A 21,541-nucleotide genomic window follows, 5' to 3' on the forward strand; every position below is an offset into this window, starting at 1 on the left:
TTTCGTACTCTTTTTGGCTTTATCTCTCTTTCTCTTCCTCTCTTTTTCTCTCCTTCTTTTTCTTTTCTTGATTTTTTTCTGTCGTCTCTGTATCTTTCTCTTCTCCTCTGTCTTTCGTTTCTTCTTTTTCACGTTCTCTCTTTATCTCCCTCTCTTTTTCTCTTTCACTTTTTGTTCTTGACTCTTTTTCTGTCATTTCTATATCTCTTTCTCTTACTTTATCTCCATCTCTCCTTTCTCCTCTCTCTTTTTTCTCTACCCCTTCTGCCTTTATCTTCCAATCTCTGTCTTTCTCTACCTCTCTCTGCTTTCCTTCCCTTCTTCGCCTTTTTCTTCCTGACTGTTTTTCTGTTCCTCTCTCTCTCTCTCTCTCTCTCTCTCATCCTTCCTTACCGTTCCAGGACATTGGCCCCCCTCGGCCTCCACTCCCTAAGTCTTACCAGCCCCTGGAGTCTACCCCGTCCATGCCCCCCTCTGTCCCTCCCCTCCCCTTCGACAGCAATGCGTGGCTCCGCAGCATGGACGCCTACAAGGATGACGAAGAGCCTCACAGCCGAAAGGTATCTGAGAGAAGGGAAATCATCCAAGCGAGAGGAAAACAGGCTTTTGTCCCTAATGCTGGAGCCATTGCCACCCCTAAACCCCTCCAGATAGGCAGTTTTGTCCTTTGTCTTAGTGCCCCCTCTGAACCATCAGCCCTCGGCCTTGTCTTTTCAGCTGCCCCTTCATCATTGCCCATCAGTGGTGTCACGTCATTGTCCACTCACTCTCACTCATCTCCATCTCCAGTGCTTCATTTTCTTCCCTCACTGTCTCTTGCTCTGCTTGCCTCTGTTTGTCCCGGCATTGATATATCATCTCTGATCAATTGTAATGAGAATAATTACTTAAAGCTAATGTTAGCAGGCTATCAAAGCATTTTGTGGATATTAACAGAGCAAAGGTTGTGTGGTATCCCTTTGTTTGCTCTCATCCCAACCAACACTACTATTATTATGATGAACATTAGAAAGCAGTTAGTTGCTTCACAACTACTAGTCTTGTGATGCCAGACGTGATTGCCAAATGAGAATACACATCTCAAGACAACTTTTAATAGTAGATGGTGGCGAAGTCTGCCCCTAACAAGGCTTTTCTTCTAAAGCCCACCTCCCCATTTCTCCAGTCTGGGCACATTTAGCGTTCAGATAATCTACAAAACAAGCAAAACAACATCTTGCTATCTAGTGAAACATAGCAAAGTGTCTACAAACATAACAGCCAGTTTTTTCTACATCGTATTTACTCTGGCTCAGCTGTGAGTGGCTATTTGGGTAGTGATGCTACCTTACATGCATGGCACTAACAACAAACTTGTTGTCAGTTGGACAATATGTACAAGTGCACCATCACTGCTACTCTGATGCTTTGGATCAAAAGATTCCAATTTAGTAAGCTTTAGTATGCTTGGGCTTGTTCCAGCTAAACTGCGCTTTGCCTTGCTGGCAGGTTTGAATAGTTGAATAGTAGTAGACAGGCTACAACCTGCACCCCATGTGAGCCAGCATTTGTGTATAATTTCTTTGAGGAGCACATGTTAATTAAATAATATGTCAAAAGATTAAACAGAAACACTCCGCATTTTAAGAGCCTACATACTATTTTCAGTAGATATTCTATATTCTATGTTCAGTTTGCACCTACATGGTTGTTGGTGTAGCATTAAGCTGAACTCTGGTCCTGGGGGGCTATGGCCCTTCAGATTTTAGTGCTTTCCCAGCTTTAACACACCCACTTCAACACAGTAAGGGGTTGTTAATGATCCTTAAATTACTAAAATATTCAGGGCAGTGGGCCTCCAATCAACTAGAACACCGGTCTAGCCAATGAGGATTAAGCTCTGTTGTCATAAAGCCATCTCTCAGCTTACTCAAATGTGGTGCATAGCTATGAAAGCTGCAGTTGTTTTGCTCCCGTGAAATTAACATAACTAGTGTCATCATGATGTGCCAATCTAACCAGCATATATTGTACCAGTCACCGTCTGCTTAGGCCTGCATACAGGCAAACAAGCCTGTTGGCTCCTAACGTGTATTCTCATTACAAGATCACATCTGGCTCTGCAGGACTACATGCCTACTAGCACTTTCTCGTTACCCAGCATAGTTTATGTGTATATCATCACTGTCATATCAAAACCTCGTAACTCCATTCTTTTTGTTATTTTATATAAATATAATATTTGAATCAAATCAGTCAGTAGATATGAACTAAATTTGCTTGGAAAAAAATCTTGTTGCATTAATGTTAAGAATATTTCTTTTTAAATTGGTATCATTTTGGAGATACAAGGTTTTGTTTTGATATTGACAGTGTGTAGCTGTGTACTGATGTGTACATGGTGGGATCTGAAACTCATCCTGCTGTTCTTTCAGTGTCGCAGCTTCAGTCTGTTTATATAATCTGTTTCATGAACTTAGATGATATCTTGCATCAACACAGTTTGCCTTAGTCTTGATTATGCTACTGACTTCATGCAGTGTAGTATGTGGGTTCAGTATGACAAAAAGATAAGGAGCCTTGCTTGCTTGGTAAATACATTTACATTACATTAATTTTGCTCTGCCTTCCAGCACAAATACAGCTCACCGGGCGAAAAGACCAGTGATTATGAATCGGAGCAAGACAGACAATCCAACAAAGGTAGGAGTCCTGCAAAAGTTTGAAATATATAGTTTTGTCACAAGTTATTCCAAGTGTACTTAACTGTGCACATAGTTTCAAATACTTATACCAGTAGACTAAATGAAAATGTTTTAATCAAAGCTTTGAACGAAGGCAGTATCATCGTAGTGTTCTTTTCTGTTTTGTGCAGTTGGTATTGTCCCACCCAGGACCAAATCTCCCACAGAAGACAAGGATGGCATCCCTAGGAGAAATGGGAAAATGCCCAATGGTCACATCTCAAGGGTGGGTAATCACAGTACACAGAACAGGGGTGTCTGAAGTCTGACCCCAGGGCCACATGCTGCCTGCAGACCCTCTGGCCAATACGTTGCAATTGTTCCTTTCACTTAACGGTGGCAGCAGTACTATAAACTTTACAATTAACCTACAAATTAATTTACTGAATGCCAACACACAAACAGTGCAGCTGACAGTGGCAGTGTCAAGAGTGATGGAATAATTTTTGATCAAGAGCCATGACAAATGTGTGCCTCACATGTCAAGAGATCATAATGAACTTAATATTAAAATACATTATGAAATCTAGCATGGACAATAAAAATTCAAGGGACAAGAAGGCAATAAAAAAATGAAGCTTTTAAATCAGAGCAAATTCAGTAGTGTACAATAAATATAACGCGTTCTCTGTGTTTGTGTTTTTGACATTTTGAATATTAAATATTTAATATATTTCTGAATAATATTTTGGGAGAGAATGACCAGCCCTCAGGTATTTTGATAAGGTCCATTCTGACACCCTTTGAAAAAGGTTTGGACACCTTTTGATTTAGAGTCTATTATTACATTAAGTTACTATTATTACATTATAGTGAATACAATCATATGTCATCATAAGAATCCCTTTATTGGAAAAGAACACTCATATGTAGAAGGAATTTTTCATCTTGATGGAAGTGGAGCATGTGTGAATGGACAATACAGAAGACTAATAGTAAACAAATAAATAAATTAAACAAATAAAGCACAGCCACAATAAGTATCCTAAATATGTGCATTATATAGTGTATGTAGTGTAAATTAAACATAGAGGGTATTTTCACTCAATTTAGATCTGGTGGGATATGTCTGCAACAGATGTAAATGTAAAAAGGTAATGTTGTTTCTCTTATGATTGAACTGACGCATTAACTAATTAATCTTGCTTACTAGCTAATAGCTTAACGCTAGTAAAATAATAAAGCACACTCTTCTCTGCTCACACAAACACACAAATGTCTACAATTACACAGAATCATATGTAGAATTAAGCAAAGTTTATATTTTCTCTGTCTAATGTGAAAATATGACCAAAACCACTTGGAAGCAAAAATACTAACAGCTTTAGCATTGATCCTGTCGGAATCAATCTTGAGCAGATACCAAAAACCGTAAAACCTTTGCTACTGGACTGGTGACCAGTGAAAAAAGCTCCAGTTTTCTGGTTTTTGCGAACCACAGATTTGATATTTTAATTCCTGCTTTGCTAAGAACACCAGCTACTGAGTTGTACGCAGTAGACTTGGAGTGTGATTGTTATATTTGGAATGTTTTTTGTTTTTTTTTTTACAGGAGAGGCCAAAGAGTGCAGTGTTCCCGGCCGAGGTGAAGTCTAAGATGAGTGTGGAGGAGCAGAACGAAAGGTTACGTCGGAACCAGAGCAGCTCAGTCAGGGACAAGAGACGCAGCCTCAATCTGTCCAGCAGCCAGCACCTAGACGGCTTCAAACCCTCTGTCAACTACAGAGTGGTGTGCACAAATTACTTACTCATAACTACATATAACCTTTTTTTTAGTAAAATTGTTATTTGTTATTGTTATAATAAATATTGTATAGTAATAAATACTGTAGTATTTGACAAATAATCTTACGATTAATAAGTGAATAATAAGCCTAGAGTTTAAGGGGTTAACTCTGTCGGTTGGATATCGCTATCTAGGTAAGGCGGAGAGTGACAGCCCATGAGGTGGACATAAAGGACCTGGAGGCGGCTGTAAGGGGGGAAGGGGTGGAGTCTCCCCGAGAGGAGATCGCCCGTCTACGGCGACAGGTGGAGCCTGATCACTATGACCTGGACATTGGCAAAGAGGTGATGCACACAACTGAATAGATTCTGAATGTTTATAAAGTTTCATGTCTTCTCTGTTTCAACTCACCTGGGCAGGCAGTCATTCAGCAGTACAGCCATAGAACTAGAATTGAACAATCTTTGGTTTAAAACCTCCTGGCCACCAAAAGCCCTGCCCAAAATTGTCCTTAATACCTTGTATTGGCAGATCTACCACGATTGATTGAAAGTAACCTGCAAACAGAGTGAAGGTGGCTTTGACCTGATGTGTATCTGTCCTTTTATTGTTCAGCTGTCGGCCCCAGAGAAAGTGCTGATTCCAGAGCGGTTTCTGGACATAGAACCCAGCACACCACTGAGTCCAGAGGAAGAGAGAGAAAAACAGAAGAAAGTGGAGAGGATAAAGACACTTATCGCCAAATCAAAGTATGCCACTGTTTTCAGTTGTTTACTTTTGTCTGCACATAAATACTCTGCATAGTGGTGTTCCATGGGTTATGAGTTTGGGTTGAAAAGAAATGAATTTGGGTTCAGGTAATGTGACCAAAGTAATAATGAAATGTTTTAATGTTTAAGGCCATTTAGATTGTTATTGGTTGCGCGTTTAGCGATTTCCCTGCTGATTCAACACAGATGTTGACTTATTACTTGTTTAAACAAGGAAAGCAAACCAGTTCACTAGAACTGGGCAACCTGCCATGTTGGAAATTGAGAATGATTGATGAATGATGATGTTTTTTGCTAGCAATAATGTATGACTGCTCCTCGTAATTTTTAAACATAGAAACAGCACTCCTCTTCTATTTGCTGTATTCAGTCATGTATAGTAGCTGTCCATTATCTGTTCCCCCAGCATGCAGAACGTTGTACCGGTATTGGACGGCCCAGCTGAGACCTCCGGTAACACTGAGCAGCAGCTGCATGAACAGGAGAAACGCATCGAGATCTCATGTGCTCTGGCCGCTGAGGCGTCCCGCCGCGGCCGCCTGCTCTCCGGTGAGGAAGCCTGCCGCCCCGAGGAGCCCGGGCGAGCCGTCACCCCTGCTGTTTGACCCCCTGCCTGGCTCCCTTGACCTTTAATTGACCCATTCTCTCAGTCACCAACCCTGTCAGCTCTCACTGTCCTTCACTGTCTGAAAATTCACACTTCAGAGCAGAGGTTACACTCTCCATATAAAACATACCCTTAACACAATAAAAAGGAAAATATATATCTAATATACAGGCTTAGTAGACATATACTGTTGGAATTAAAGGACAATTAACCCACCATCATAAGCATTTATACGTATTTGTATTCATTGAACAATTTCCTACTACTGTGGTGTAACTTCTGCTCTGAAGTGCTGTGTCCATATAGTTTTAAATATTACTACCTAAACAGAAAGAGTATGTTTACTTATCTGCGAAGGTAGTTAGTGCCAATTAAGTGAAAGTCAAATTTTCCCAAGTCATTGATTCTCTTGTCTTCCATGACGTCATATACAAGACACATGTCGTACATACAAGATCATCTAAGATATCACTGGGTAGCGGTCATGATCAACTGCAGTAAGACAAAGAAATAACTGGAGAGAAGCACCTCTCATTCTGTTGCCTTATATCGCTGCTTCTTAGTTTGTCTAAGCATTTTTTATTTAATGTGTGCCAGCTTTCTATAGTCCTAACACAAAAGTAGATCTTATTTATATTAACTCAAACTAATGAATGATGCAGAACATAGTTGGTGAAACACTCAGGATCATGACTGTGATTGTGCGGTCATTATAGTTTTCTTTCATTTCCTGCAGTGTTTCGTAGCTAAGAGTTAGAACAGCACGCATCCTGCTGTTTTCATTTAGCGGTCTGGCTTGTGGTCCCGTGAGAACACTTTTCTTATCCCTCTCTGGTCCACAACACTTTCTCCTTTGCTCCATGTTTAATTTCATGTTTGCTTTTTTTTATTTGTTTTATTTATTTATTTATTTTTGTGTGTGTTTGTGTTTGCCCATCATTCCGTTCCACTGCATTGCAGCCCAGACCGCCCCCAGTTCCCCCGTCTCCCTGACCAACCCGGCCCCTTCCCCTTCTGCTGACTTCTCTGACTCCTCCCACATCATGAAGGTGTGAGTGTGTGAAGGTGAGTTCCGCACACCGCACAAAAGCCCCCCCCCCCTTTTTTATTCACTCCCTCTCTCGCACAATGATGCTGCATTCGACTTAATTCAGAATTGGGAAGTTGGAGCTTGGAATTACTTCATTTTTGAGTATTGTTAGCAACAAGCTAGCCATATAACGTTTGTGATATGAGTGATAACTTTAACGTCCATAATTAGCAAGTTATCATAAATTATATAATGCTGAACTTGGAACTGAGAACACTTCCCTGACTTTCTGAGCAGGAATTCTCACTTGACGGGGTGTTTTGTTTTTCCTACTTGGAGATGGTAAATTCCGAGTCGAACGCAGCATATACTCACTCTGGCCTTGCTTTCTTATTACTTTTACTTTGACTGGAGCCTGCTTCTCTTGCAGCCTTTATAATCAGCACATGCAAAAGAACAGTAAACCAAAAGAGAAGAAAATCAAGAAATACTGAAATTTTAGAAGCAGCATGAGTCCAGTGAGGTTCATTATTGAAAGACAGAGTGTTACTCAGGTCTGAACACTTGGAATAGATGATATTAAACTATATATCACACACCCACTCAATCGTTTTAGCTAAGAAAGGGCCCAAAGGAAAGATTCAAGGTTCTGCTTGTGTCTGATTCTGCTGATTGTGAGCTTATTTCCAATTAAAAATCTCTGCACTATGTTGGCTTAAAAGGGCAGCTTGCCTGATCCAATTTCATCAAACTCCGCAGGGCTTCATGCTTTATGAAAAGTGTAATTTAGGGCTATACTATCTGGCAGAACAATAATGCTTTCTCAGACCATTTCGCTTCCTCTTTGGAAAACCAAGCACACTTGTGTGAAATAGCAGAGTGTTTGCTTTTGGCACTTGAGGCTGAGTTTCTCATAAATTACGCATCTTCATCTGCAGGTTTACAAGGTCAAAATCCATTAAAAATGTCTTACAATAAAGTGTGCAATCTTTGCTTGAGCACTGTTCTCCCTGTTCTTTGGTCCATGTTGCAGCTTGTCCTTTAATGTGGAATATAAATCAAGAAGACTGTCATAGACACCCACAGTGTTTTTGATATATGACATATATATATTACTGCAGGCACAATAAACCTGATACACTATGCACAGTTAATGGGGGGGTACTTGTTATGACAGATTGCATGCCTGTTCCATCAGTAAAAAGGTACGGTCTAATTCAGAAGATATTGTCGAAGCCCTCTGGAACATTTTGTATATTCATTTTGTGACTTTCTTAAGAGGCTACTTAACAATAGGTAATAGTGTTTACTGATCACTTGATAAAATAATACAGCCTGGTCTTGAGGAATGTGGTGAAAGATGTGTTTTGGAGTTCCTGCTGCCTCTTAGCAGTCCATTTTTGGTTTGGTGTGTTTACAGCAATGTGAACAATGATGTTTCTTCTTGCAGAGTGCCAATACTTCAGTATTTGATGGCGCCATTTCTCATTTTTTTTCTTCTTCCTGTCTTTATTTCATCATAATTTTCAGCTCAAGCACTGGCTGCTGTGAAGTTCGATGGTGAGCCCTTCTGAGTGCCAACTTGGAGACAAAATGGCAAACAAAAGAAGCCCAAAAACTGACAAAGTTCATCTCCCCAAACGAGCGTATTTATTCCAGTTACCGACATGACTACAGGAAGAGGAATACTACACAGTGTTTGGAGGTTGGGGACACTTGGGTGTGACAGTCTAAGAGACAAAGCACAGAGGTCGCTCCGAGGACACGTCCTCACAATTGGCCTCTCTAGCTCTCACTGCACTCACACGCTTCTTCCTCTACCGAGTCCTAACTAAAGGATCTTAACCTATAGCAGGACTGCACAATGCAAATAACAAAGCTGTCTTGACATGGGAGGGTAAGCGGCCACATAATGAAAGCTACAGAACTAGCCAGAAAGTGAGACTTGTTTACACAAAACCATATTTACTCCTTGTCATATTGTGTGACTGGAGTACATATTACAGTCATATTGAAAAGGCTGGATTCAGCAGCTCAGGACAGGATCTGCAGAAGTGAGATTGGAGACACAAGCATGTCAATAAACAGCGTAACGGCCTAGGAAGGGAAGCTGTCCCGAAAGACACAATGGAAAGTCTGGTAGACCAAGAGAGTCAGGAGAAAGTAGCAGAACCGGACAGGAGGTAGCAGGACTAGACCAAGGACCACTGAAAGTTGACCAGATCAGTGCATCAGTATGTTACAACCAGAGAGACTGAACACTAGCTCAACAATAGCACCTAAATCTGAGTTTCAAGCTACAGCTACTCACCACAAACCACTCTTGTGATCATCCAAAGATCATGTAGAGGCATTATCCTAGAGTTGGGAACAATCGCAATATGTGAAAGCGCCCATTCCCTCTCTGGTCAAGGGAACCACAGTGAGAAGATGCTTTGAAAGAGACTTGGACAAACGTATGGACCTCAACGTGAAGAGCTTGCAAGGGCACTTATTTCCTCATTCCCTTCATCTAGACTTTAGAGGAAATCAAGCCCAGCTAAAGACAGACTCACTGTGACTCCTTCTAGCCTCTTCTTTCCCCTCCCTCCTCTTCACTTTTCACTTTAAATAGGGCTTGCTGGGAACTAGATCCCAGCTGTCACCGGTCCAGTACCTTCTGGTGCTGTTAGCACTGCAGTGTTTCAACCTATTGGTTCAATATTATACATATATATCTATAGAAGGTACATATATATTGATTTGAGTTGTATTCAAAGCCATGTGGATCCTCATAGTGCTTTTACTGAAATATGTGTGTGAGGTGAAAGGAGTATAATGATTTATAAATAGTAGGTTATAGAATGAAAGCTGGAAAAAAGTGCCCTTAGAACTGTAAATCTGCTTGTTGAAAGAGTGTGTTATTTAGGGTGTTGGTTGGTGGGTGGGAGAAAGGGAGGGCAGCAACTTGCATCTCAGCCTGTATTGTGTTAAATTAAAATATGTAGCCCATAGATCCCCCCTGTGAATATAGCGCCCAGTAGTGTAACACTGTGCCATTGGGTATTTCATTTGGACATTTTGGATCTTTTTCGTGCTTAGGCAAAATGATATGTTGTGTAAATACTGATATTGATATTTGATGCGGAATTAAATGAAACAAGTATTTTTCTATTACCGCCGAATACCTTTGACGGATGTCATCAAGCAGCTTGATTACAGTGTATCATACAAGTAACAAATAATTTGCCAAACCCTACATGTCTCCTATTTTCTTACTTCATTCAGATTCAGCGTTTTGGCGCTCAGAGACGCAACCCCTCACTGAAACCTGACATGTCATGCAAGTTGTTAGGCCGTCCCATGCTTTTCGGCACTTCGGCTAACTTTTTAAAGTAAGGAAAATTGGTCTGTGACTAGTCTAGCTTTAAATCGTGGCTTCAGTTTGTGTACAGTGCTCTGTTTTTATGGAAGTATGTTTCAGAAAACGATGCTTCTTTTTCTCATGCTCTCTCTTTAACTCATTAGCACATGCAAGTCTTTTGCAAAGTGAGATAACTGAATCAAGTTTTCTGATAGCTGGAACAGAAACAAACGTGATTAGTGTCTCAGAATTGGATCATCATTTTCAAAAAGGTAAAAGAAACAGACCCAAGGGGATGATAGAGGTTCTATTTTTATTATTTTAAAGAAAGGGAAAAATAAGGTCATCAAAATGCAGTACATATTTTTCTAAGAGCATGGATATTTGATGAATAAGATGAAGTCTGATCAATGAAATTTCTAACAGAGTGTTTTGCATTTTTCATGGCACTGGGGATTAAGGTTGGCATATCTTTATTTTGTTATGTGTTGTTTCGAAGGCCTCAGTTAAGGATAATTTTTAAGAAATTTATTTTTTATGTAATTGGAATGAAACGCGTCAAGAAATGCAAAACAGTCAGAACAGAGTGTCTAATATTTGGTTTTAAAACATGTAGCATATAAAGCTAACAAAGGACTAAACATTGGTCTGTGTACATATTTTCAAACCAAATTAAATCTTAATATTAACAGTTACTGTTGCTACGTTGAGGAAAAATACAGAAAAAATGCTTGAACTATGCAAATCAAAACAGTCAATATGCTTGCTTTAGGAATACCCTCATGCAATAAAGTGAATGTATTCAAATGTGTCTTTTGTCTGCATATTTCTGCTGGTATTAGTAAATCCAAGAGAACTTCCCCACATTCACAAAGCACTTTTTCCTCTAATCATTGCTATAAAAAAGAAAGATTACTTGGATCCATTTGCCCATAACAAAGAAAAACACTAAGGCTAGCTCAACTGTTGAACTTGTGTTCCCTGCTGAAAAAGAACCATTGGAAACCATTAGGATTAACTGATCGTTTTGCTTTCTAATGGGAACTGGAAATAGTTTGGCAACCATTAGTTTCCTGTAAAACACCTTTAGATCCCTTTAGGAAACCACTAAATGCCTTTGGAATCAGCCATAGGTCACCTGTTGAACCATTAGGATCCTTTACATAGTGATGAGAACCAATCAAAAAAGCCGAAACATGTTACAAAACTATCAGGAACCAATAGTAACACCATGTTTTTTTTTTAGCAGGGTTATATTGCATTAGGTATTTAAAGTCATGTTGTGCTAAACGTTAAAATGTCTACATAATTCAGTGAATGAAAGGTAAAAGTCATTAAGAGTAGTCTGATGTCGTTTTATTTACTTTCCAAATGACCAGTGAATCATAGAAAAGTTTTTTTTCTTTTCAGTTCCATGGTGATTTACCAAATACATGTGGTTTGAAAAACTGTTTCTTTCATTCATATTAGCCAGTACAAATCTGGCAGTTCCACCTCAAAGTGTCTGGAAACCAACGGCATGATTGATTGACCGGTGTAACTGAAAACAGAAGGGTTCTCAAAAATCACACTTGATTTTCTGACGTCCTGTCTTGGACGATTGCTTACAGCAGATCAGTTAACGCTAAAGCTGTTGCAATATTTTTGTCTTGGAGGTGGACAACCTGGGAAGCCTTTCTCATCCAAGACACTTTCACATTCGGTTTCAAGGCCAAAGTAATAGCATAGAGTTATATATAATTAGATATTAAATACATGTTAAAGGGAAATGTCACCAATTTTTTAAAGACTTGACTTTTTACAGTGGTGGTGATAAGAGGTTGCAATGTCCACAGCACAAATATAGCCATTTTATTTACTATGCAAAACCAACAGTGAGCCTGCATGTTTTTGATATGTAATATTGGTAATGGTAAAATATTGGTAAATATAAAAAAGGCATCTTTGGGGGTTAAAAATCACCCTGCATTTGTCTCCCTGCCATGTATATATTGTAAAAAAAATGGATTTTGGCCAAAATCTTATCTAAAAACTGTTGTAAAGCAATGTGTCAGGCACTAGGCAGCATATTCTTAATAATTTCACATCAAACATTCCTAATGAGTTTTGTTAACATCCTCAACATTCAATTATGCAGAAATTTTGAAAAATCCAGACCAGAGTATGAGACTAAGGCAGCCCCTGGCTCAGGCTTTCCATGAAGGAGAACCAAAGACCTGAAAATGATAAAATGATCCATCTGGCACATTTGACCAGGCCCCTAATGGTGTTATTGAGGGCCTAAAATGGTATGGTTTGGAATGCAGTTTCTTCTGATATGTAACAGCTCTAGAATAATTTTTAGATACTCAGGAATATTGTTTTCAACAGATAAGAGTTAAAAGCTTCAGGCTTTACAGAAAAGGGAGTCTGATATTTTGATCTCAGGACATCCCAGTCCTGCCAAGGTTTTAGAAGAATAGCAAATATGTGAGAGCTGAGTAGTCTGTAGCCTAATGAGTCATCAGGATTGATATACTGGAAAGCCTTTGGATTGGTTACACGGCAAAGCCATTCATCATCAGTGCTGTTGGCCTGGTTAATGTTTACTACATATACTCTGACATCAGGGTTCAAAGGTCAGGCTTACATGATAGGGCAACACAAGGGACAATGAGGAGCTGAAAGGGTGAACAAATCGAGCCAAAGAGTGGTCACTGAGTGGAGAACACTATGGTTCCGATCACAGAGTTTCAGAGTGAGTTTACTGCATTTGATTTTATGACTTTAAAGTGTCAATAATGACAATAAGTAGAGTGATCCAAGAGTATTTGGTATGTGGACTCCTGGGGTAGATAAGGAGTCAAGTAGCTTAATCAAAGATACATTCTGGGAAGTTTAAATAAGGTGGCATTTCTCCATCATTACATGACTACTCCACTGAAAAGGCTTTGCCATTGTCTTTAAACTAAGCACCAAAAAGTCATTATTGACAATTTTGGTGTCATTACTTTCATTTCTAGAGGTAGCTCTTTGGTACTGTATTTTTGTGTACTTTCTCCATTACTGATCTCAACTTTACCTTTCAGTGCTTTCTAAATTGAGTGCAAATTCTTACTTTCTTACTTTCTCATTGTTCCCTAACTGGACTATAGAGATCGGCGTGGGTTTATCAGGCTTTGGTATATTCTTCATACTGTTTGGAGTGCTGCTGTACTTTGACTCTGTCTTGCTGGCATTTGGTAACGTAAGTACCTCACATCAAAGACTCAACGCTCTGTTTGAAGCATGATACAAGATGTGTCCTTAAGCACAGCAGGCCCAGTTAAAATGGGGTGATGGTTTTCAAATGTTTATAAGATAACATGGATTTGGAAACACTGATTATGTGATTTATGGCTGAATGATATTTAGTGCTCCAAAAAGTATTTGAACATTTGTGCATTTGTGCAATGTGTTAATTGTGTTAGGAAATAAAATTTCAAACCAAATGGTATTTATTTCAAACAGACCCATTTCAATAGTGCAGTTTTCTTGTAGGCAAGGTATTCATTCAAAAGGTGGCTGGTGAGTTTCAGATTGTTAGAATTTGCACAGTTTTTTCAAGATTTTTGCAGGTTAATATTCAAAACACCTTTATACACTTTTGATCCCATCAATAACAGCTCTAGACTTTGATGTTTCCACCTTTACAGTTCCCTTCTGTAAGGGAACTGAATTCTTCTCCTGCCTTTCTCCACACAAAGAGTTGTCTATTTACTAAAGTCTAACAAATCTATTTGATGCTGAGCTTTTAAAGAGTTTTTCTCTAAAACAATATTTCATGTTGTTAAACACTTAAGAAAATAACCTGCTGAACTTCACTAAACTTTACCAATGGGTAAATTGATTGAGTGTGCAAATGCTTTTTTGTTACAACCCCATTTCCAAAAAAGTTGAGATGTGCAAAAAGTAAATAAAAACACAATGAAATGATGTGCACAAAATTTAAGCCCTATACCTAATTGAAAATAGTACAAAGACAACATATCAAATGTTGAAACAGATATTTTATTGTTTTTTGAAAAATATATGCCCATTTTGAATTTGATACCAACGACACATTTCAAAAAAGCTGGGACAGGCGCAAGGAAATGCTGGTAACGCTTTGTAATGCTAAAAAACAGAAGTTGGAACATCTCACAACTGAATAGGTTAACTGGCAACATTAAGTAAAGAAGTAAAGATGGGGAGGGGTTTACCACTCTGTGAAAGACTTCATGGGCAAATAGATTTTGTCAATGTAAAGTAGCAAAGAACTTGGGGATTTCATCATCTGCGGTACATAATACTGTTAAAAGATTCATAGAATCCAAAGAAATCTCTGTATGCAAGGGACAAGACCAAAAAACAGTATTTGCTGGCCATGTTCTTTGGGCTCTCAGGCAGCACTGCATTAAAAAAAGACATGATTCTGCAGTATAAATCACTGCTTGGGCTCAGTAACACTTCCAAAAACCAGTGCCTATGAACACGTCAACGACAATTCGTCTCTGCATCCACAAATGCAAGTTAAAACTCTACCATGCAAAGAAGAAACCATTTATATACAGGATCCAGAAACACCGCCGCCTTCTCTGGGCCCAAACTGACTTAAGATGCACTGAGGCAAAGTGAAAAAGTGTCCTGCAGTCCGACAAATCAAAATTTACATTTTTTTTGGAAATCATGGACAAGGCATCATCCTGGCTAAAGAGGAGAGTGACCATCCAGCTTGTTATCTGACCACAATTCAAAACCCAACATTCATGATGGGATGGGGGTGCATTGTGCACATGGCATGGGTGACTTAATGCTGAACATATTTTGCCATCCAGACAACATCTTTTTCAGGGAAGGCCTTGCTTCTTTTAGGAAGACAATGCCAAACCACATTCTGCCTGTATTACAACAGCATGGCTCCATATTAAAAGAGTCCAGGTGCTAAACTGGTCTGCCTGCAGTCCAGACCTGTCATCCATTGAAAACATTTGGTGCATTATGAAACCAAAAACATGACAAAGGAGACCCCGAAATGACGAGCAGCTGAAATCCTATATAAGCAAGAATGCGAAAAGATTTCACTTTCAAACTACAGCAGTTGGACTCCTCAGTTCCCAAACACTTATAGAGCGTTGTTAAAAGAAGAAGTGATGCAACACAGTAGTAAACTGCTATCCCAACTTTCTTGAAGCATGTCGCTGGCATCAAAATTCAAATTGGTTATATATTTTAAAAAAAAAAACATTTTTTTTTTTAGTTTCAACATTTGATATGTTGTCTTTGTACTATTTTCAAATAAATAAAGTGTTAAAATGATTTGCACATAATTGCATTCTGTTTTTATTTACATTTTGCACAAACTCCTAACTTTTTGGGAAATGGGGATGTACTTAAATGTTCTTACATAAACTGTCTTTACTCAGTGGAAGGTTATTTAAACCCACACAATATGCAATTATTTTTTCTTGCAATGATCTACCACAGATCCTGTTCCTGGCTGGTCTGGCCTTCATTATTGGCCTGAGGAGAACGGCACACTTCTTCTTCCAGAGACAGAAGCTCAGAGCCTCGTCATTTTTCCTTGGCGGTGTAGCTTTAGTGGTGCTACGATGGCCACGCATAGGCATGCTAGTGGAAAGTTATGGCTTTGTGCTTCTGTTCAAGTGAGTAACATATTTCCAAGCTATTGGCTTCAACATCAATGGATTCTGTCAGCATGATCAAGATACCAAAAGTGCTTCTCAGAACGTTTGGTCTTAATGAGGGATGAGATGCACATGCGGTGCTACAGGGAAGCAGCTGCTTACTGTTGTGGTAGAGTCTTTGGAATGGTTGCAGGAAAAATAGAGTCAAGACATCTAAAATCCTGTTCCCTAACAGAATTAGCCTTTTCCATCCTAATGGGCCTTTTTCACGAAAATCCAAGCACCTGTGGCCACTAAGTGAACTCACTATGCGGCTGACAACTTACCAGTTTTGCTTAGAAAACACTGCAGACTGGCAAGATTTTTAGTCTTTTACAATAAGATGTTTGAATCCACATAATTTTATTGTAATTTATACAATTAGAATGTCAGTGTGGATCCAGATTCTGAATTATAAAATGACATTTGGGAAATTAGCTTTTTTCTCCAAGTTTTATTTTAATCTTCTTTAGTCTTTTTTATTCTGTCTAACTTGTTGTACCAATTACATTGTTAAATCTTTTCATATTAGATATATTTTTTATATTATTTCATAGAAATACCAAAAGGCACAGAAGTTGCTCAAATAGAAATGAGAGGACATTTAATCATGGTAGTGAATAGCAAGCTAACAATAATATTAGCAGATAGCTAACAGTAGCTGCTAAACATTAGCTACCTGTTGTCATGCAACACCCTATACAAGTAACCTGCACTACTTAACCACTGGCATAACAAATTCATTCATAGGTCAGTTAAAATAGTTCCATTTAAATTCCAAGACTGAGCTAGCTAGCTAATTCACAAAAAACTAGATACTTGCCTATACACTTTTTTTGTCTAGATTGTTTTCTCTTGACAATGAATGAATATGTAATGGGGGAATCAAGCATGAATCAATGTCAACAGTTAAGAAATGGTTCATCCCACTGTAGGGTTGTTCAAAATCGTATTACGGATGTATTTCTGACACAGCTGGAAAATTTATTTTACAATAAAAATGTTTAGAATCTTAATCAGGATGGTTTACAATATCAAAAATATTTACAATATACATTTTTAAGAACCTCCCCTCCCCAAAACATTTTGTCTTTTCTGCCTTTACATTAGCATTTATGGCATTTGGCAGACACTCTTACTCAGAATTTTAATCATGCCACAGAGATGACAGGCCAATGTAGCGTTGGGAGTTTAGCATGGTGTGCTTGAAGGCAAGCAAATCCCAGTCGAATTGTCTGTAAGCACACCAGAATTGCACATTAATGTAAATATGAATGAGTCACTTGTTGATTTTAAGTTGTCTACATTAAGTTTATCATGAAAATATGAACAATATTCTGCACTATTCCAGATCATTCTTCCCAGTAGCCTTTGGATTCCTTGGAACAGTCTTCAATATGCCTTTCCTCAGTACTGTAAGTATATGACTTCGTTTTCAACAATACTAGAGGTGCATTGTTAACAGTAGTAATTCCCTTTTCTTCCTCTGTCTTTTCTCAGTTATTCAACTTTTCAGGAAGTAGCTCCTCAATGGTGTGAGGGGGGCTGCGATTGCAGAGGATCTAAATAGCTGGATAACAATGTAGATCATGAGGCTGTGGAATCTTTTTGGGGAACAACACACCAAGAATGAAACCCTGTCAAAAAAGCTAAACCAAAAAATCTACTAGTCATCAAAATTCCCGCTTTTCAGTTGTGAAGTTTGCATGGTTTTTATTTTTCTGTTTGATGCTGTATGGCATGCCCTGTATTTTAAGGATGTTTTCAGTTGATATTTGTACCATTTTAAATAAATCCACTGTTATACTGAAATGCTATACTCACTTTAATAAACTGGAATAATGAAATGGATTCATCTACTGTATCCCTATTATACTTCAATTTAAGGTAGGCAATCAAATAAGAATGAAACCAAGATGATTCACAGACTCATCATTATCTTCTCAAGATGATGCCCAAATTAAATGTATTGCACATAGTTGCTAAAGCTTGTTGACCTACTGTCAAGTTCTCCATCTGCATTTTGGATGAACACTTGTTCTCATTCATATGTGTTCCTGTTTTCTTTTCCTATTAAAACTAGAAAATGAACCTAATTTAAATTTATCATTGAGCCTTATCAATAGTAGATGACAAAATTCCACAAAGGTCTTCCAATGAATGGAGGGCCAGTGGGTATCAGGAGATGGGGTCAGATCAGAAGAGAGACACTGGATGCCTGGCCTGCTGAGAAGCCCATGACGCAGGATGTTTTGGAGTATAAAAAGGGGACAGAGACAAGCAAGGGGGTGCACAGTACATAAAACGGTACCACCTTCATTCTATACCTGGACCTGAAGGTAAGTCACATACTGCTCTGAATTTGCATTTATCTAGTAGTTGTGTAGTAGAATATGGTAACCAGCTTTCAAAGTATTATGCTTAATTAAAGCTCTAACTGTCGTTTTTTCAAATGTTGTTTTTCTGAACTTCTGTAGAATAATCTTAAGGAGCTGATCTCTCATCTATCTATTGCAGTGTTGGCAATAGACGAATTTGTTTTTGCATATGTGAAGGGACAACAAGAGAAAATTTTAGGATGCTTACTGTGACTGATGTAAGGACATCAGCTGCAGTTCATTTGTGGCATTTAATAGGACAGGGCCTATAAATTAGTATCTTTTGAATGAAGGCTCAGTACTACTGCTGTGGCTGTGAGCTGTTGGGTTCTGTCTGAACATTTTGGTAAAGCAGCAAAACTGCCCCAATAAAAATAATGGTTGGTTTCCTGGACTACACAGAATTCTGAATGGAGATTCTCTTTTCAAAGGAAAACGTTGCATAGCATTAGGCTTAACCCCTGTCTGAGAGAGCAACCCTTAAATACATAAATGCAAATTAATCCTATAACAACTTTTAAGATGTCATGTTTGTATTATTTCTTAAGAAAATATGGATGATTGTTCTTAAAATGAACCTTTAAAAATCCTGACCATGTTTTTTTCAATTGAACCTCCAGTATCGAGCATAACCTTTTGGTTTCAGAGGAACACTCGAAGAGCAGATTAGCCACAGGAGGAAAGGTGACGTCAGATGCTTTTGATGGTGTTTTTGAAGTTTGTGTGCTCCTGTGTGTGTGCACAGCACGTGTGGGTACTGACAGGAAACTCTCATCAAGAAAAGGGTACATTTATACACCTCCAGTTGATTTAATGCCACGCTCCCATCTAACTGCCTTAGAGCAGTAAAATCCCAAATAACCCAGACAAATAAAGTGAAAAAAAAATCTTGCATGTAAATTTTGCACAAAAGTCATTAATTGGTTGTGTGGTTATATTATGATTATTCTGCTTTTTCTCACAGATACTGATATTTCTCTTCAGTGCACTGGGGATACTACTGGAAATGCTACTGCTCACTATGATGCTTATGGTATCAGTTACACTTGGTGAGACCTACCCCACTGGGCCTCTAACATTCGCCGATGAAGGTATTTGTAGATGCACAATACAGATTCTTCATAAATACCTTCATAAATAATTACAGGGGTGTAAAATTACTTAATTGGTATAAAGTATTATTTACTTACTGTACCTTTCTCAACTTTTACAAGTAGAGAAAAAAGTACCTCAAAATACTTTTTATTAATCTCAAAGCCAGGATATTTTTCTCTTTTCAATTAGAGTTCTTGCACAATGTATTTTTTCATATTAAAAAATGGCGCATACTAAACATGCTACCTTGTTTATTAAAAATAAGAATTTAAAGTTAGAAGGAAGTAGGACAGCACTTGTATAATTTACTGAACATTTATTAAGAAAAAGCTCAGATACGTTTTGGCACATGGCCCTTCTGAGAGCGCTTTTGACATTGTAGCCACCAACTGAAATATATGTAGACATAAAAGTGACCAATGGAAAATTTTGCATTGTGTCCACATTTAGTCTTATTTCTCATATGTCTGTGAACTGACATTGGCATGTATTACATAGTGATTCATGGACTGGTCAAGCATTTCAAGATCCCCCTAGTTTTTAGTTACAAGCTTTTATGATTTTAAATTGTCATTTTAGGAGTTACAAGTGTGTTGATTTTAATCACATGATGCTAAATAATTACACACATCCTCAAACCAATAAGGTGCTTAGGATTGCATGCTCTTAGACCTCTGTGGTTTATTTACTAGTGTGCCCATACTGCCTTAGTTATGTGAGAAATACTACACAACAACTGATTTCACAAAAAATGGGAAATTACACACAAATCTCCAGTAGCCAGACATTTTAATAAAGTAGGCCATGATGTTAACTCATTGCATTTCATGGGCTTAGAAATGGTGAATCAGTTGTCAGTGGGTGGAGACAGTGAGAGGTGCCACTTGCAAAGAGAGGCCTAGAATGTCTTTAACTTGTTTTCTATGAGACTTAAGATTTATGTTGCACATGGTCAACAACTGATCTTGTTTGTAATTGTAGCCACCAACCCACTAAAAAATACTAATTATATGAACCCAACCTACATATGATGTACTTTAAGTGGGTCACAATTACAAACAAGACCAACTGTGTTTACTTCTAAAAAAGCATATTTTCATGATACTTGCATTTTTGACAAAAAAATATGATTTTTTTTTGTGAAGGCAACTCAAAGAACCATTTGAATGCTTACATGGTATTTTTAAAAACCTTTTATATTACATGAAAAAGTCTTAAAAGCTTTATTAGTACTATGTAGAACCCTTTTTGAGTTATTGACTCTCTGTTTCTTTAGACAAGACACCTGAGGAGACAGTGCTCCAAGTTCTGCAGAGATTAGATCTTCTGCCCACTCCTGGACCCCCATTGTCCAAACCTTCAGCCTACTTCCCCACAGATGTAGCCAACCCGCTCAGGTGGTGGCACCCAGAAATGCTTCATCCTGAGATGAAGAAGAGGCATAATCTTGCATCGTACAACCTCAATTCATTCGGCCTTCGCTATGGGAAGTGAGAGCCTTGCTTCAAAGGCTTTGTGTATACAAAACAATTCTGTATTAATCAACTATTTAATAATTAAAATCACTCATCTGGAATGATTGTGATTTCTGTTTGTCTCGTTCATTATCTTAGCTAACAGCTGGGTTTAACAGCTTTGGCAATATTTTTGGTAGTTAATAAATTTTTTATTATAAGAGTAACTGTACTTAGTACTTAATGCCTATATTATTATACTAAATTTAATTTAATTGAAGAATTGTATAGAATTGTATTTGTGTGTGTAACATATGGCCCACCAGGATACAGGGCCCTCTTTGTAAATGAACTCCTCCTAATACCTCACTGATAGCCCACAGGCCTTGATTTAATGTTTGGAGGGGGATGAATTGATGAATTGTTAGTGACTGCTGGCTAGCTAGTTTCATAAGACTAGAAAATTTTGGTAAACCAAGTAAAAAGCTTCTATATCTAATTTTTAGCTTCTTGCTCTTCACGTGACACCTACATATTGTTACTATGGGAACAAAACCTCATACCTCTAAAATGGTAACTTTTCAGGAGAAGGAAAAAACTTTCTTAACTTTTAATGGAAGTTAATCTAAAAAGATTTTTCTTTTGGTCCATTTATTGTTAAACACACAATGTAAGGAGAAGCTGATGTTTTCAAATTATGTAAAAAAAAGACAAAAATGGGAATACAAGGT

The 21,541-nt window shown here is 38.2% G+C and overlaps 3 protein-coding genes across 9 annotated transcripts in view; all 3 read left to right on the top strand.

Moving 5' to 3' along the window:
• The window catches only part of plekha6 (pleckstrin homology domain containing, family A member 6), a 98,387-nt gene extending 87,377 nt beyond the window's left edge, over positions 1 to 11,010 (top strand). For all 7 annotated transcript variants that reach the window (XM_036558965.1, XM_036558966.1, XM_036558969.1 and 4 more), the window contains 8 exons: positions 2,613 to 2,682; positions 2,855 to 2,949; positions 4,276 to 4,452; positions 4,644 to 4,793; positions 5,065 to 5,198; positions 5,626 to 5,768; positions 6,787 to 6,891; positions 8,387 to 11,010. In XM_036558965.1, coding sequence (XP_036414858.1) covers positions 2,613 to 2,682; positions 2,855 to 2,949; positions 4,276 to 4,452; positions 4,644 to 4,793; positions 5,065 to 5,198; positions 5,626 to 5,768; positions 6,787 to 6,881 — 864 coding nt within the window. In that variant the 3' untranslated portion in view covers positions 6,882 to 6,891; positions 8,387 to 11,010. The remainder of the gene's footprint in view (positions 1 to 2,612; positions 2,683 to 2,854; positions 2,950 to 4,275; positions 4,453 to 4,643; positions 4,794 to 5,064; positions 5,199 to 5,625; positions 5,769 to 6,786; positions 6,892 to 8,386) is intronic.
• A 1,787-nt stretch (positions 11,011 to 12,797) lies between these two features.
• On the top strand, positions 12,798 to 17,734 carry golt1a (golgi transport 1A). The gene is made up of 5 exons (XM_036558974.1): positions 12,798 to 12,936; positions 13,334 to 13,425; positions 15,684 to 15,862; positions 17,235 to 17,298; positions 17,384 to 17,734. Exons 1-5 carry the CDS (start codon positions 12,912 to 12,914, stop codon positions 17,420 to 17,422), a joined length of 399 nt encoding a protein of 132 aa, XP_036414867.1. The 5' UTR covers positions 12,798 to 12,911; the 3' UTR covers positions 17,423 to 17,734.
• A 140-nt stretch (positions 17,735 to 17,874) lies between these two features.
• kiss1 (KiSS-1 metastasis suppressor) lies at positions 17,875 to 20,929 on the top strand. Its single transcript, XM_036558975.1, has 3 exons — positions 17,875 to 19,046; positions 19,226 to 19,352; positions 20,633 to 20,929. The coding sequence occupies exons 2-3, from the start codon at positions 19,268 to 19,270 to the stop codon at positions 20,848 to 20,850; spliced, it is 303 nt and encodes a 100-aa protein (XP_036414868.1). The 5' UTR covers positions 17,875 to 19,046; positions 19,226 to 19,267; the 3' UTR covers positions 20,851 to 20,929.
• Positions 20,930 to 21,541: the final 612 nt, after the last annotated feature.

The sequence above is a fragment of the Colossoma macropomum genome, unplaced genomic scaffold, assembly GCF_904425465.1.
Source record: "Colossoma macropomum unplaced genomic scaffold, Colossoma_macropomum, whole genome shotgun sequence".
In the NCBI taxonomy this organism is placed as follows: Eukaryota; Metazoa; Chordata; class Actinopteri; order Characiformes; family Serrasalmidae; genus Colossoma; species Colossoma macropomum.

Bases quoted from the DNA above. Each gene is read 5' to 3' on its own strand.
- golt1a (XM_036558974.1), top strand. From the start codon at position 12,912: ATGGTTCCGATCACAGAGTTTCAGA. The intron at 13,426-15,683 runs GTAAGTACCTCA...GATCTACCACAG, and splicing joins TCTTGCTGGCATTTGGTAAC to ATCCTGTTCCTGGCTGGTCT. The intron at 15,863-17,234 runs GTGAGTAACATA...GCACTATTCCAG, and splicing joins GGCTTTGTGCTTCTGTTCAA to ATCATTCTTCCCAGTAGCCT.
- kiss1 (XM_036558975.1), top strand. From the start codon at position 19,268: ATGCTACTGCTCACTATGATGCTTATGGTATCAGTTACACTTGGTGAG. The intron at 19,353-20,632 runs GTATTTGTAGAT...CTGTTTCTTTAG, and splicing joins TCTAACATTCGCCGATGAAG to ACAAGACACCTGAGGAGACA.